Source organism: Ambystoma mexicanum, chromosome 9, assembly GCF_040938575.1.
Source record: "Ambystoma mexicanum isolate Mex_15411 chromosome 9, UKY_AmexF1_1, whole genome shotgun sequence".
NCBI lineage: Eukaryota > Metazoa > Chordata > Amphibia > Caudata > Ambystomatidae > Ambystoma > Ambystoma mexicanum.
Genome location: NC_090931.1, coordinates 294,600,635 through 294,617,149, shown reverse-complemented (window position 1 = coordinate 294,617,149; position 16,515 = coordinate 294,600,635). Strand labels below are relative to the sequence as shown.

Below are 16,515 nucleotides of genomic sequence, written 5' to 3'. Positions count from 1 at the left end.
TGCTCCTTGCCCCTCCTCGCCCGCTCATTACAACTCTTCTCCTACACCATGGCATCCAACATCTTTCCAACTCATGCATTCATCTGGGACCTCGGGCTGCATCTTCTACACCCTGGGGGGGGGGGGGCATGTGCCGAGGCATTTTCCCCCAGCCACTGCCGCATCTCTGCCACTGCCTGCACTCCATGCAGCCTGGCACCCGCTTGTGGACACTCCTCACTGTTCCTCCTTTCACCTGCCACCCCCTGGCTCATGGTCCAGTCACTTCCATGGGGAGGCACCCGCTTGCCGGATTGCCCTGACAACAGGATGCATGTCTGTGACAGCTTCTTATCAAACCCCCAAGCCCTAAAACACATACATGCAAATGAACACTGCTCTATGAATTATGTTAAGTGGTCCTGTGACGGGCCCAGCGTGGAGCCGCGCCCCCAGGCCCGAAGACGCACCTTGGACGGGTCCATGATGACGGTGGGCACAAAGTTGAGGAAGATGTGGTTGCAGTCGGTGCGCACGTTGGTGTTGTTGAAGGCCACCTCCAGCTCGTCCATGGCTTCCAGAAGGAGGCGCTCCCCTTCATTCTGCAGGTACTCGAACGACGCTTCCTGCAGGGGAGGTACAACACGGTCACTGCATTTTACGAGCTGTTTTAACCCACCCCACATGAGGGGTTCCCAATTTCATCAAATTAAGGTTTTGGTGGAGTATGTGTAATACAAAAAAAGAGTAGACAGAATGTTGAGAATTCAACAGAGCAGACTCGCTCAGAACCAAGATAGAGTAAACAGTGGCAACAGCGCCATCCAGTGGACAGCTCTACAAAAGCACAACGCCCGGTGCAGTTTTCCAAAGCAGCTAGTTACTGCAGCTACAACCAATATATTTAATAACAATATGACTGCAACCCCGCAACACATTAGACGACAGTCATCCAAAATAGGGAACAAAAAGTCGCAAGCCACCACAGAGGTGTCCCTCCCCAGAGTCACCAACCCCATACACATTCACACCATCTCTCCAGCTTCTTCAAAGCACCAAGCCATCCCACCTGTGACACATGAACCTAAGCCCATGCCTGCTGCTGCGTGCACAGTATTCCCCAAAACACGCTGTCCCCCAGTGGGTTCAAAGCCATGCCCAAAGGTACGAGTGCAACTTCTCCAGGGCAACGCGGGACCCACGCTTCATAAAACGTCTAACAAACCTCTCCCACCGCATCTCACTGCAGCTTCTCCAGAGTAGCTGGGGCAGCAAGCTTCATCAAACGGGTCTCACCACTACCACTGCACATCTCACTGAAGCGTCTCCAGAGCAGCTGGGGCAGCAAGCTTCATCAAACGGGTCACACCACCGCCACTGCAGACCTCACTGCATCTTCCCCTGAGCAGCTGGGGCACACAAGCTTCATCAAACGGGTCTCACCACCGCCACTGCACACCTCACTGCAGCTTTCCCTGAGCAGCTGGGGCACGCAAGCTTCATCAAACGGGTCTCACCACCGCCACTGCACACCTCACTGCAGCTTCCCCTGAGCAGCTGGGGCACGCACGTTTCATCAAACAGGTCTCACCAACGCCACTGCACACCTCACTACAGCTTCTCCAGAGCAGCTGGGGCACGCAAGCTTCATCAAACGGGTCTCACCACCGTCACTGCACACCTCACTGCAGCTTCCTCTGAGCAGCTGGGGCACACGAGCTTCATCAAACGGGTCTCACCACCGCCACTGCACATCTCACTGCAGCTTCCCCTGAGCAGCTGGGGCACGTAAGCTTCATCAAACGGGTCTCACCATTGCCACTGCACATCTCACTGCTGCTTCTCCGGAGCAGCTGAGATACACAAGCTTCATCAAACGGATCTCACTGTTACCACTGTATATCTCACTGCAGCTTCTCCAGAGCAGCTGGGGCACACAAGCTTCATCAAACGGGTCTCACCACCGCCACTGCACATCTCACTGCAGCTTCCTCTGAGCAGCTGGGGCGCGCAAGCTTCATCAAACAGGTCTCACCACCGCCACTGCATACCTCAATGCAGCTTCTCCAGAGCGGCTGGGGCACCCAAGCTTCATCAAATGGGTCTCACCACCATCACTGCACATCTCACTGCAGCTTCCCTGAGCAGCTGGGGCACGCAAGCTTCATCAAACGGGTCTCACCACCATCACTGCACATCTCACTGCAGCTTCCCTGAGCAGCTGAGGCACACAAGCTTCATCAAACAGATCTCACTGCTACCACTGTATATCTCAATACAGCTTCTCCAGAGTAGCTGGGGTACACAAGCTTCATCAAACGTATATCTCACTGCAGCTTCTCCAGAACAGCTGGGGCACACAAGCTTCATCAAATGGATCTCACTGCTACCACTGTATATCTCACTACAGCTTCTCCAGAGCAGCCGGGGCACGCAAGCTTCATCAAACGGGTCTCACCACTACCACTGCACATATCAATGCAGCTTCTCCAGAGCAGCTGGGGCACGCAAGCTTCAACAAACGGGTCTCACCACAGCCACTGCAGACCTTACTGCAGCTTCCCCTGAGCAGCTGGGGCATGCAAGATTCATGAAACGGGTCTCACCACCGCCACTGCACACCTCACTGCAGCTTCTCCAGAGCAGCTGGGGCACACAAGCTTCATCAAACGTATATCTCACTGCAGCTTCTCCAGAGCAGCTGGGGCACACAAGCTTCATCAAACGGGTCTCGCCACTGCACACCTCACTGAAGCTTCTCCAGAGCAGCTGGGGCACACAAGCTTCATCAAACGTATATCTCACTTCAGCTTCTCCAGAGCAGCTGGGGCACACAAGCTTCATCAAACGGGTCTCACCACCGCCATTGCACATCTCACTGCAGCTTCTCCAGAGCAGCTGAGATACACAAGCTTCATCAAACAGATCTCACTGTTACCACTGTATATCTCATTACAGCTTCTCCAGAGCAGCTGGGGCACACAAGCTTCATCAAACGTATATCTCACTGCAGCTTCTCCAGAGCAGCTGGGGCACCCAAGCTTCATCAAACGGGTCTCACCACCATCACTGCACATCTCACTGCAGCTTCCCCTGAGCAGCCAGGGCACGCAAGCTTCATCAAACGGGTCTCACCACCGGCACTGCACATCTCACTGCAGCATCTCCAGAGGAGCTGAGGCACACAAGCTTCATCAAACGGATCTCACTGCTACCACTGTATATCTCAATACAGCTTCTCCAGAGTAGCTGGGGTACACAAGCTTCATCAAACGTATATCTCACTGCAGCTTCTCCAGAACAGCTGGGGCACACAAGCTTCATCAAATGAATCTCACTGCTACCACTGTATATCTCACTAGAGCTTCTCCAGAGCAGCCGGGGCACGCAAGCTTCATCAAACGGGTCTCACCACTACCACTGCACATATCACTGCAGCTTCTCCAGAGCAGCTGGGGCACGCAAGCTTCAAAAAACGGGTCTCACCACCGCCACTGCAGACCTCACTGCAGCTTCCCCTGAGCAGCAGGGGCACGCAAGCTTCATCAAACGGGTCTCACCACCTCCACTGCACACCTCACTGCAGCTTCCCCTGAGCAGCTAGGGCACACAAGCTTCATCAAACAGGTCTCGCCACTGCACACCTCACTGAAGCTTCTCCAGTGCAGCTGGGGCACACAAGCGTCATCAAACAGGTCTCACCACCGCCACTGCACATCTCACTGCAGCTTCTCCAGAGCAGCTGAGATACACAAGCTTCATCAAACAGATCTCACTACAGCTTCTCCAGAGCAGCTGGGGCACACAAGCTTCATCAAACGTATATCTCACTGCAGCTTCTCCAGAGCAGCTGGGGCACACAAGCTTCATCAAACGGGTCTCACCACCGCCACTGCACATCTCACTGCAGCTTCTCCAGAGCAGCTGGGGCACACAAGCTTCATCAAACGTATATCTCACTGCAGCTTCTCCAGAGCAGCTGGCGCACGCAAGCTTCAAAAAACGGGTCTCACCACCGCCACTGCAGACCTCACTGCAGCTTCCCCTGAGCAGCAGGGGCACGCAAGCTTCATCAAACGGGTCTCACCACCTCCACTGCACACCTCACTGCAGCTTCCCCTGAGCAGCTGGGGCACGCAAGATTCATCAAACGGGTCTCACCACCGCCACTGCACACCTCACTGCAGCTTCTCCAGAGCAGCTAGGGCACACAAGCGTCATCAAACGGGTCTCGCCACTGCACACCTCACTGAAGCTTCTCCAGAGCAGCTGGGGCACACAAGCTTCATCAAACGGGTCTCACCACCGCCACTGCACATCTCACTGCATCTTCTCCAGAGCAGCTGAAATACACAAGCTTCATCAAACAGATCTCACTACAGCTTCTCCAGAGCAGCTGGGGCACACAAGCTTCATCAAACGTATATCTCACTGCAGCTTCTCCAGAGCAGCTGGGGCACACAAGCTTCATCAAACGGGTCTCACCACCGCCACTGCACATCTCACTGCAGCTTCTCCAGAGCAGCTGGGGCACACAAGCTTCATCAAACGTATATCTCACTGCAGCTTCTCCAGAGCAGCTGGCGCACACAAGCTTCATCAAACGGGTCTCACCACCGCCACTGCACACCTCACTGCAGCTTCTCCAGAGCAGCTGGGGCACGCAAGCTTCATCAAACGGGTCTCACCACCACCACTGCACATCTCATTGCAGCATATCCAGAGGAGCTGAGGCACACAAGCTTCATCAAACGGATCTCACTGCTACCACTATATATCTCAATACAGCTGTCAGGAATGGCACTCTGTCAAGAGTGGCATAGGGTACCCAAGTAGGTTTTGGGTGGCTGTGCTGAGGTAAGGTAGCAGATAAGCACACACAGCATGAAGTTCAACAAGAAAGAAGAGTAGGAAACAGTAGCTGTGCGCCAAAAGGGGCAAAAGATACAAAGGTACAAACAAACTGGATTCCCTCTTGGGGTGTATGCTGAAATGGGAAAGAGTGTTCCACGAACCTTAGGAAACTCCAGCCTTCTGCACAGATTGCTATAACAGAGGCCCACGGTGTATGCTCACGGCTGGGAACAACAGCAGTGGGTGTCTGTAACACTGAAAACGCGACAAAGGAAGGGGCAGAGGTTGCCTGCCGGAAACCAACAGGCAAGCTCTGTACAAAGGGATTACAAAAGACACATGAGAAGACAAGAACAGAAATATCCAGCGAAAAGGAAGTCAATGAGCAATCTAGCAGAAGGAAATGAAGGAAAGGCAGTTAGACTGAAATAGATAACTTAAGGTGGAGTAAAGGGGACTCAAGGAAGAGAACAAGGAGCAGCAGTCAGGAAAACAGAAGGGCTGCAAAGTAGGAAGCAGGTCTGCAGTCAAGAGTGGCACTAGGTGCAGGCAAACTGTATTGGACTGCGGAGGACTGTAATAGGCTGAAAGGCAGGGAGTCCAGAAGAACAGGACAGAGAGAGATTAGTAGTAGGCGACAGACAGAGCCCAAAAGAATAGGGCCGCTAGGTAGGGAGCCCAGAGGAGCAGGGCTGTAGGCAGCGAAGAGGTGCAGGCTGCAAGGTAGAGAGCCCAGGGAACAAGGGCTTGGAGACAGCAGAAGGTTGCAAGCTGCACGGTAGGGAGCCCAGAGGACAAGGGCGGTAGGCAGCCGGAGTGAAGCAGGCTGCAGTGCAGGGAGCCCAGAGGACAAGGACGGTAGGCAGCCGGAGTGAGGCAGGCTGCAGGGCAGGGAGCCCAGAGGACAAGGATTGCAGGCAGCCGGAGTGAGGCAGGCTGCAAGGCGGGCTGCAGAGGACTAGGACTGTAGGCAGCCGGAGTGAGGTAGGCTGCAGGGCAGGGAGCCCAGAGGACAAGGACTGTCGGCACCCGAGTGAGGCAGGCTGCAGAGCAAGGAGCCCAGAGGAGCAGGGCAGCAAGGAGTGAGCCCAGAGGAGCAGGGCCGCTGACTGTAGAGGGCTGCAGAGGACTGTAATAGGCTGCAAGGCAGGGAGCCCGGGAAGGGCACTGGATCAAAACAGGATAATGCAGTAACAGGAACAGCATACAAAGTAGCGGGTCAATGCAAACAGGAGCGGGGAGATCTCAAGATGCAAGACACTGTGCTCCTGCAGGCAGCTGCTTATATACAGCCCTGCCCTGTTCTGAGGCAGGCTAATTCACAGCACCTGTAGCAGCACACCTGAAGACAATCTGTCTCCTCCGTCTCTGGTCCTGAGCAGGTGGAAGTAGCACTGGCCGCTAGGGCTTCTGGGGATTGTGGTCCCAATAACGATGAATGAGAATAGCCAGGAATTGAGGGCTGTAGCCAGGTGCATTATGGTAAATGTAGTTAATTGAATAAAATAAGAAAGAACCAAAGTTGAGCAAATGGAAATAAAAGACCAAGGCATGAAAAGGAGTTGCTCAAGGAGTATTAGGAGGATAAATGAGTACCAAGTAGTCCATGATGGTTGCCAATGCGTGTGCCAGCAGCGCGGGCATGACAACAGCTTCTCCAGAGTAGCTGGGGTACACAAGCTTCATCAAACGTATATCTCACTGCAGCTTCTCCAGAACAGCTGGGGCACACAAGCTTCATTCAAATGGATCTCACTTCTACCACTGCACATATCACTGCAGCTTCTCCAGAGCAGCTGGAGCATGCAAGCTTCATCAAACAGGTCTCACCACTGCCACTGCACACCTCACTGCAGCTTCCCCTGAGCAGCAGGGGCACGCAAGCTTCATCAAACGGGTCTCACCACCGCCACTGCACACCTCACTGCAGCTTCCCCTGAGCAGCTGGGGCACGCAAGCTTCATCAAACGGGTCTCACCACCGCCACTGCACAACTCACTGCAGCTTCTCCAGAGCAGCTGGGGTACGCAGGCTTCATCAAACGGGTCTCACCACCGTCACTGCACACCTCACTGCAGCTTCCCCTGAGCAGCTGGGGCACACAAGCTTCATCAAACGGGTCTCGCCACTGCACACCTCACTGCAGCTTCCCCTGAGCAGCTGGGGTACACAAGCTTCATTAAACGGATCTCACTGTTACCACTGTATATCTCACTACAGCTTCTCCAGAGCAGCTGGGGCACACAAGCTTCATCAAACGTGTATCTCACTGCAGCTTCTCCAGAGTAGCTGGGGCACACAAGCTTCATCAAACTGGTCTCACCACCGCCACTGCACATCTCACTGCAGCATCTCCAGAGCAGCTGGGGCACACAAGCTTCATCAAACGTATATGTTACTGCAGCTTCCCCAGAGCAACTGGGGCACACAAGCTTCATCAAACGTATATCTTACTGCAGCTTCTCCAGAGCAGCTGGGGTACACAAGCTTCATCAAACGGGTCTCACCACCGCCACTGCACACCTCACTGCAGCTTCTCCAGAGCAGCTGGGGCACACAAGCTTCATCAAACGGGTCTCACCACCGCCAATGCACATCTCACTGCAGCTTCTCCAGAGCACCCGGTGCACATAAGCATCATCAAATGAATTTCAACCACTGCATAGGTCACTGCATCTTCAGAGCACCATGGGTACACGAGCTTCATCAAACGGACCTCAAACCTACCAGAGCTTATCTCACTCTAGCTTTTCCCATACCATCCCGACAATTAAGCTGTATCAACTTTATGCATTACAGTCCAACAACCTACTTTGCATCTCCTCCATGACCGGCTCTCAAATACATTACCCCACAGCAAGCATCACCTTGCAGTGCAACAAACAGAGCTGCAACCTGGAAGACACATGCAGTAGCCATCTACAGATCTTTACACACATTCAATTTTGAGGGGCCTCTCGTACCAAGAGCAGTATCTCTGAAAGATTGCAAGGCGACTAGGGACCGAGAGCACATGGAGACATTTAAATGGAGCTACACTGTACTTCACCTTTCCTGACAAACTCAAGTTCTGCAATGAACACTTACCTTGGTCACCAGGTCTGAATGCCTGATAATGGCCCGCACAAAAAAACGATAGTCTGTCACCTCGGTGCCCACTTCCACCTTGGCCGCCCCCAAGTAGAGGTGCATTTTGTGATTGGAGCAGGGAATGGCAGTGAGATCAAAATTTCGCATCCGGTTCAGCTCCAGCTGGAAGGCGAGGGCCGGCTCCAGGTGTCGATAAATCCTGTCTTCCAAGAACTGGGAAGTGTAGGAAACAACAGCATGAGGAACATGCAACAGAAAGGCCACCAGAGATGTGTGCAGAAGTGGGACATGTGTGGCAGCAGTGGGCAAGGAATAAACCACTGCTGCCCCAATAGCATGGAGCGAAATTGCTGAGAGCTATTCGGCACTTGCTGGCAGCCTAGAAGAGCCTGGTTACCTTTACACCAACATTCGTAGAGCACACATTTAAATCATAATGGGGCAAATATATGCATACAAAGTCATAGCTTGCATCTCATCAGGAATGTACATTTGTGGCACGCTGCGAACTAGCTCCTCGTGCCCCAGGGGTAGCTCCTGCTTACTGGGGTGTGCCCAATACCCTATATCTGCTTTTAGCCATTCTGGTTCGGAAGTGTATTTCTAGAAAGCATTTCAGATAGCAGACAAAGACACACACATTGGCACAGAAAGAGAATGTCTTATTCAGTGGAATCCAAAACATTCAGGACCAGATTCAAAATAAAATGCTGTCTGGCAAAAGGACAACTGGAGCACGTTGACTAATTTAGTCATAGCCATGGTGGGGACCTGGTGGGGACATGGTGGTCATCCTTTCTCCTGGACATCTTCACACGTGCCCATTAGCTCCAAGAACAGACACTGGGCAGAGGGGGGCCTGAGTTTGACTTGAATTCCTATTTTTCATATCACATATTATATGACGACTGCCTTCTTTCTGCTAAACGATCCTATTTCTCCGATCCCCTCTGTACACAATCATCTCACCCATGATGACTTTTTCAAACTCTCATCTTCTTTCTCCTCCTACTTCCGATCACTTGCTCAACTCTTCGTTATCGGATTCTAACTTAGCTTCATTTTGCTCTTTTAAGGTGGCTTCTCTTCGCCTTGCCATCGCCTCCTTCTCTTCTTCCAGTCCTGCACTTCACCTTTCTCCTGCTTTGCTCCCTACTACTGATTTCTCTCATTTTTCCTTCATCACAGATGGTGATATTTCCCTTTTGCTGGCCCGTGCCCATCCTACTACTGCTCCTACGGACCCTATTGCATCGACTCTTATTTCTAAAGTCTATCCGTCTCTCATATCTTACCTTTCATCTTTCTTCAATATTTGTCTCTAAACCTCTGTTTTTCCTTCTTCTTTCAAGCATGCTTCTATTATTGCTATTTTGAAAAATAACCTGTAGAGGAGCAGCTGCGTGCCTCTGCAGGAAACCCCACGCCCTTAGACACCCCCATATGTTGGATGCCTGAGAAAAATACTGCAGCGTATATTCAAAAGAAGATAGCCATTGAGACAACCCTATCAAATGTATCCCAAAGGGACAATAATCCGAGGGAGGAAACTCCCTGAAGGAATATGAGAAACGAGTAAAGAAAGAAGCTGGTGACATCACAAGAGACATGTACAACGTCCCGATACTGGCTGAAGATGTTGTATGGATCCTACAGAAACTAATGACGATGTTAAGAGTCAAGTGAACTTATAAATGCAAAAAAGAAGATTACACATGCACAAAGTGCTGCAGCGAATCAACTGTTCAATATAGAAGCTGGCTATATGTAGTGAATAGAATGCAGGCGAAGCCGCCACTGTATAGAAGCTGGACATCGGTATCATGAATTTTAGTAAGCCAGGACCCATGAAGAAGAAAGGGCAAATTGTGTCGCAGTAAGAATAAGCTGAATAAGTGAAGCTGCAAAGCGAGGTTGTCTGGCCTGAAGTTAAGACTGAAGCAGCCACGGTCGGCTCTCTATTCTGGAATGGAGTGAATGTGCGAAGGATGAATCATCTCTTGTTAAAGTGCAAAGAAATAACAGCAAGAGTGTCAAGTTTTATTCATTTAGGATATTTAAAACCTGCAAAATGGACCAAAGTGTGGTCTGCTGTCAGGTGAGCCAAGGCTGAAAACAGAGTCAAACTTGGAGTCCTAGAACAACCATATTGAGGGCCCACACTCCCATGTATTCCCAGAGACGAGGATACTTTGCAAGGTCAAGTTCAAAGACAATCTTCACGGCAGAAGGCTTGGGTGATGAGAGATGCTGGGCTAATTGGGTGGAGAGGTAGAGTGAGGCCCCATCTACTTGCACCTGGGTCTGGGCTTACGTGCTTCTACATGAACCAAATGTTCCAGGTATGGCACAAGAGTGCCAACCAATTGTAGAGGTACATATAACAAAGGACCTTATAGTTTGAAGACCAATGAGAAACCGTGTATGTTATGTTTTTAAGATTACATGTTTTAGAGGTAGGCATATATTTTCCACCTGACAGTGGGCAGCCAATTACAATACTAGTTCCTATATAATGTGTACTTAGATGTTCCCCTTAAGCCTATCCCGATCCCCAGTAGATTTTTCATTATTTGCCCTGTAATATGATGTCACCTCTGATGTATTTTGAGTATATAATCTTGTTTTTATAAAAAGATTGTTGAGAGAAACCAATCGTACGTCCGTTAGTATTCGTTGTAACTCCCTATTTTAGATAATTGATAATATAACAGTACTTTGCCATCTTCCTGAGTTGGTTCGGTAATATGGACTCTCAGTTATTCTATGAACCCATGCATTGCATGCACGTTCCTAAAGGGCCCTAAACTCAACCTTCTACTGACTCTATCTCACCTCAAATTTTTCTCCAATCTCTCTTCTTCCCTATCTCTCTAAGCTACTTGAACGCCTTGTCTAATTCCACCCCATGCACTCTGCAGAGATCGCTCTTCTGTCAGTTCTAAACTCATTAGTCACAGAACACTATTCCAAACACTCTTCTCTACTCATCTTACTGGATGTTTCGGCTGCATTTGACACTGTGGGCCATTCACTTTTATTAGTCTCTCTTTCATCCTTTGGCCTTTCAGGTTCTGTCCTCGCTTGGTTCTTATTTATCGCAGCAGACATTTTCTGTCTCCTGGGCAGGTACCACCTCACACTGTCACTCTCTTGCCCCCACAAGGGTCGGTTCTGGGACATTTTCTGTTCTCTCTTTACTCTTCGTCTTTGGCTAAGGTTATTTCCTCTCTTGGCCCATCACATCACTTTTATGCTGATGACACTCTTCTTACATTTTTTCACGTCTCTTCTACACAACACTCTTTGGCCTTCCGGTTTCTCGTCTTGCTCCTCTGAAATCTGTCTTCAATGCCTCTATTTGTGTAGCTTTTTATTTGACTCCACAGGATTCTATTTCCCCTGCTCTTCTCACTCTTGGTTGGCTCCCTTTCCAGGCTCAATTTAAATTCAATTTCTTATGTCTTTTCTTCAAATCACTAAGTCTTGCCCCGGATTATGTATCCTTGCTTGTCTCATTTTATACACCTCTTTGTTCTGGCTCTCAATTTCGTCTTATAGTGCCAGCCCCTCCTTGTGCCCAGTCACGTTTCCGTACATTGGGCCTCATTCCGAGAATGGCGGTAAGGGATAGCGGCCACCGGTAACAAGACCGGTGGCGGTAATCCCTTACCGCCATACTCCGAGTTCCCTCTACGCCCTCGCCCTTAACGCCTGCTTTGAGCAGGTGTTAAAGTCGAGGGCGCAAAGGGGCCTCCAAGCCAATAACGGTGACCGTAATGAACGGTCACCGTTATTTGCATCTTCCCCATTCCCATTGAGCCCTATGGGGGCTCATTTGGGAATGGGGAAGAGCCTTGGTGAATGGGGAATTACCGCCCTGCCAACCTTGGAATGGGGCGGTAATTCCGCCATCCACCAAGGCGCTGCCGGTCCGGGTACGGCGTCAACCAAGGTGTTAATAGCGCCATTGGTTAGCGCCGTACTCGGAATGAGGCCCATTCTCTCTTCTCGCTCCTCTGCATTGGATTGCTCTTCCTCTTTCACTACGGTCCATCACTGTCTAGTCTTTAAATAGTTGAAAATCCATCTTATCCAGCAGGGTTAATCTTGGCCTTTTATGTAATTTCTCACAATATTGTACTGTTTTCATACTTTCTTATGTAAAGCGCTTTGGATTAAGGCACTATATAAATCATAAATAAATACAAAATACAAACACTGTCAATGTTCCTTGGACTACTTTTGAATTCATATTTATGCTCCTAGGGCGCCAATTATACTGGCGTGCCTGGTGAGAGCCCAATAAGTGTGGTGAAAAAAGAAAGGAGTTTTGGGGGGATGTTCTCGTTTGGGGGTGTGGGTTAAGTGATGGGTGTTGCCCAACAATGCACAAGTAAGAAGAGAATGCTCAGGAGTGATGTGCCCTATGTAGCTACGCACACATCCCAACATGGTCTGCTTGGTACATTCTTGCTTATGTTTGCTCTCCCTTCAAGTGTGAGAAATGAAAGTTCTAAGTCATTATTTGTAGCTTTATGTCCGCCATTGTATTGTATTTGTCATTTATATAGTGCTTTTTCCCCATTTTTATGGCCTCAATGCGATTTGTGGTTGGAAAGCCCTTGGTGACCACTGTCAATGTGTATGAGGTTTTAAGAGTTTAGATAAAGAGATGCTTGTGCGCATTTTCTTCGCCGGCTTAGGATTTAGGTGGCTGGCTAGGCTCCGGCAAGCAGCCCAGAGGTCAGGCATGTGGGTGGGCGCTGTTGGTGATTTAGGATAGAGTGCTACTGCTGAAGATTGGATGTGTGCCCAGTTACACCGAATTTTATTTTCGTTGGTAGTCACTGTATGCTATTGGCAGAGGTGTTGAGGTACGTCAGGGGTTTCAGTGTGGACGGCTATGTGCACTGCTAGACCAGAATAGCATAGCCATAACTGCATTCTATGGTGCAGGGATGGATGGCCGTGCCTGTGGCCTGTGTCCACAGACGTGGTGTAAGGCATGCATACTGTATGCTTTGATGTAGTTCAGCTGCGCGTTCTTTTTCTTTGTCCAATGTGGACAGCATGGTCTCCTTATTTTTGTGGTCTCTCTGGAGCGAAAGTCCGAGCACCGGCGCGAGTTCCGACGCGGGAGCGTGTGGGGGATGAGGAGGATGATAGGAGAAGAGGGAGGACAACTGCAAGGGTGAAAGTTTGTTGTGGAGTGCCTTTGAGAAAGCTGCCGGCATTTGTGAGATATTTAGTGGGTAGAAGTATTGTTTTTCTTCGGGGGAGTAGGGTTTATTGCAGTGTGCCTCAGCGAATGCTGCTGGCTTCCCGGTATTGATGGGTAGGAGCGTTGTTGTGTATATGGGGGGGGGGCATATTTTGTTATGGGGAGCCATGTTGAATGGGGGACTACAAACACCACAATGCAATTCAGTGTATGGCTAAAACATGGGACTTAAAAATACACTTTCAATTCTTGATGAAATCACAACAAAAAATAATGTGTGAAAAAGTAACTGGCTGTTTCTCCTTGTTTCGCAAAGGCATGCATGCTTCATATGCGAGGAAAAAGTGACTTCTTCACACACAGAAACCGTTGTGTGTGCAATAAGAATTCATGAAAATAAAGGTAATAATTTAAAACTTTAAAGCGTACCATTAACACACCAGCATGTAATCCCGCCTCCTGCATTCACAAAGTGTTCGTTAGCTGGGTGGCAGAGTTACACCCTGGTGTGTTCATGATACTGGCATCTACCGCAGTGCACCCTGATTTCTTTGTCCGTTTCATATTTGTGCACAGAGAAAACAAAGAAGAGGGGAGTGGGTGCTCAGCTGCTCAACTCTTGCATTACGGGCTGAGGACCGGATAGAGGTAAGTAGAGGAGAAGGGAGGAATTGGTCATACAGGAAACTGCAGGTGCTTCACCCGGCTAGCCCCAGCCCACTTAAGCCCCTTCAAATCACCAATGATAAGACGTCCTCTAGAATTTCACTTCCTCCCAATGTGTACCATTTCTCTCAACCTTTAGATTCTCTCCCTTAGGAATCACTTAAATGGAGCCTTGAAACTGCGCAATTCGAAGTAAAATATCCTACAAATTTGTATTGCAACACACTATCATTTAATTATGATGCCTAGAGTCTTCTTTGCCTTTTCATATTATTCTGCAGCAAGCACGCGTGTATACTAGGTATTAAGGCACAGCCTGAAAACGTCTTTGCTATTCTTTAAAACGTACACATGTACACAGTGACGGCATTTGAGCCTTTCAACATTTTCAGTTGAAATTGGTACTGGAGCCCCGAGCAGTTGCCCCATGTCAGCAGTCTTGGGACACAAACATATTTCAGGACATTAAACGTGCCCAGCGCAGCCAGCGCGCACCTTACAACCTGCCTTTGCTGGCGCCCTCAGGCCGTCACCTCCACCTTGCAGTTAGCACCTTGGTGTCAAAGAGCGATTAATCTCTTTTCAGACAGACACTTAGGGGGCCATTACGAGGTAGGAGGTGACCATGCCGCTATTAGCAGCATGGCTTCCGCCTTAACGGGTACCGGGTCCGGGTTCCTTGAATGAGGAATTTCTGGGCCATTCCGACCTTGGAGGGCCGGGTAATTCCTCATTCAAAGAACTCATCCCCATTCCCATTCGAGCCCCCATAGGGTGTTAGCACCCTGGTCTGCTCGCGGGACCCACTAAGGGTGCCTGGTAAAAACCAGGCATCCTTAGCGTTTTCCTGCGAGCAGACTTCTAATGCGGCGGTAAGGGGCTGACGGCTCCGGGAACTTTACCGGCACTGTTAACCCTTTATCGCAAAACTCGTAATGAACCCCGGGCCTCATTACGAGTTTGGAGGCAGCCATGCCCTTAATAAGGGCATGGCTGCCTCCAAACTCGGGTCCGTGGTCCCTGAATGGGGAAATACCAGGCCATTCCGACTTTGGAGGGCCCGGTATTTCCCTATTCAGGGAACCCGGACCATCCCCATTCGAGCCCCCATAGGGTTCAATGGGAATGGGGAGCATGCTAACAATGGGCCCGTTAACGACGTGCCCGTTGTTAGCATGCTGGTCCCCTCTCGGGACCCGCAAAGGACGTCTGGTCTGACCAGACGTCCAGAGCGGGTCCCGCAAGGGGACCTTGTAATACGGTGAAATGGGTTTAACAGCGCCGGCACCTTTACCGGCGCCGTTAAACCCATTCCGCCAGGGTCGTAATGAGGCCCGATGACTTACTGTGAATACCGGCACTTGTAATCTGCCGGTATACCCGGCAGACAAGTGCTGTAACAGTATTTCCGGTTGGCGGCGTTACCACTGGGATCCCCCTGCTGGCTGTTTTACCCACGGTAATCTGCAGCCATTAAGCACCTGCTTTTATTTTTTGACTCTACATGCGACGCCCAGATGTAAGGCAAGAGGGCCACCAAAAGTCATGTTGCAGTGGGCCCCCACTAGTCCCGACACATCTTCGGCCAGCGCAGTGAGACAGACAGACAACCACATAAACACATATACACACACACGCACCCCCCCCCCCGCAGTTCTGCCAATTACACAGATAAAATGAGAAATATGAACACCTCTGACTTTCAGCACTATAAAACAGAAACTGCGCTACAAGGCGCTGTTGCAGGATCCAGTCTCATCAGGGCACGTACAAACATGATGTGCGTGGGGTGCCTCGAAAACATACCTTTCACTCAGCGCCTCGAAAACATACCTTTCACTCAGCATCCATCAGGGCTGAGCAGCTATTTTATCTAACTGGAGCACAATCATTTCCCACCCTCAGGCACCCCAGGAAGCCCCCCCCCCCCACACACACCCACAGCACACCAACACGAGAGTCTACAATAACGTAAGCATTTTTTTTAAGTGCGTACTCTTACCTTGTCTCTGGCGCGAAAGGTGAAAAACTTAGGGAACTCTCGCTGAAAATAAAAAGAAGACATGAGTTTCTTTGACGAGAGGGGGGCAGAAGTTCCAGAGAACAGTCATGGCTATGCTTACAGCTCTTGATGCACAGCAATGGGCAGGTCAACCTAGTGCGCCAGCTTCACAACCTCCTCTAGCGCCTAGAGAGCGAATAAACACACTTGCTCTCCTGAGCCAATAATTCCCAGTAAAGACAATTACGCGTGACTACGGGTGTGCTGGTGCAGGAGAAAGGGGCGCTAACTCCATCACTGCCAAATTCCGAGATTGGAGCTAAAGTGGAAGAAAACCCTCGAGCACTTCGCTTGAGCTTTTTCCTCCACTTGACCCATAACCAAATTTTTGCCGCTGGCAGAATTACCACCTGTGGTAAATTCTCCAAATCCTTAATAGAGTCCCCTGGACTCCCGGAATGGGAAGTGAGGCAGCCACTCTGACACTCGTAATGCTAAACATATGTGCCATTATTCCAACAGATATGCCACCAAACTCAGAGGTCCGACTACTTTCCATGGACTCCTCGGGCTCCCCAGCCCACGGAGCAGGGGTTTTTCCACACACATGCTGTATGTTTCTGGAAGGACCTCCCCCCAGCCCCCTAAGAAGAGGCAATTCAAATGTCACTGCACGCATGCATAGAATCCCTATGATTCC

The 16,515-nt window shown here is 50.2% G+C and overlaps 1 protein-coding gene across 3 annotated transcripts in view; it reads right to left on the bottom strand.

The window, feature by feature from the left end:
* The window catches only part of ACACA (acetyl-CoA carboxylase alpha), a 1,281,346-nt gene that overhangs the window by 531,259 nt on the left and 733,572 nt on the right, over window positions 1-16,515 (bottom strand). For all 3 annotated transcript variants that reach the window (XM_069614682.1, XM_069614683.1, XM_069614684.1), the window contains 3 exons: window positions 15,816-15,857; window positions 7,921-8,136; window positions 450-605 (listed from right to left, as the gene is read on the bottom strand). In XM_069614682.1, the coding sequence (XP_069470783.1) occupies window positions 450-605; window positions 7,921-8,136; window positions 15,816-15,857 (414 nt within the window). The remainder of the gene's footprint in view (window positions 1-449; window positions 606-7,920; window positions 8,137-15,815; window positions 15,858-16,515) is intronic.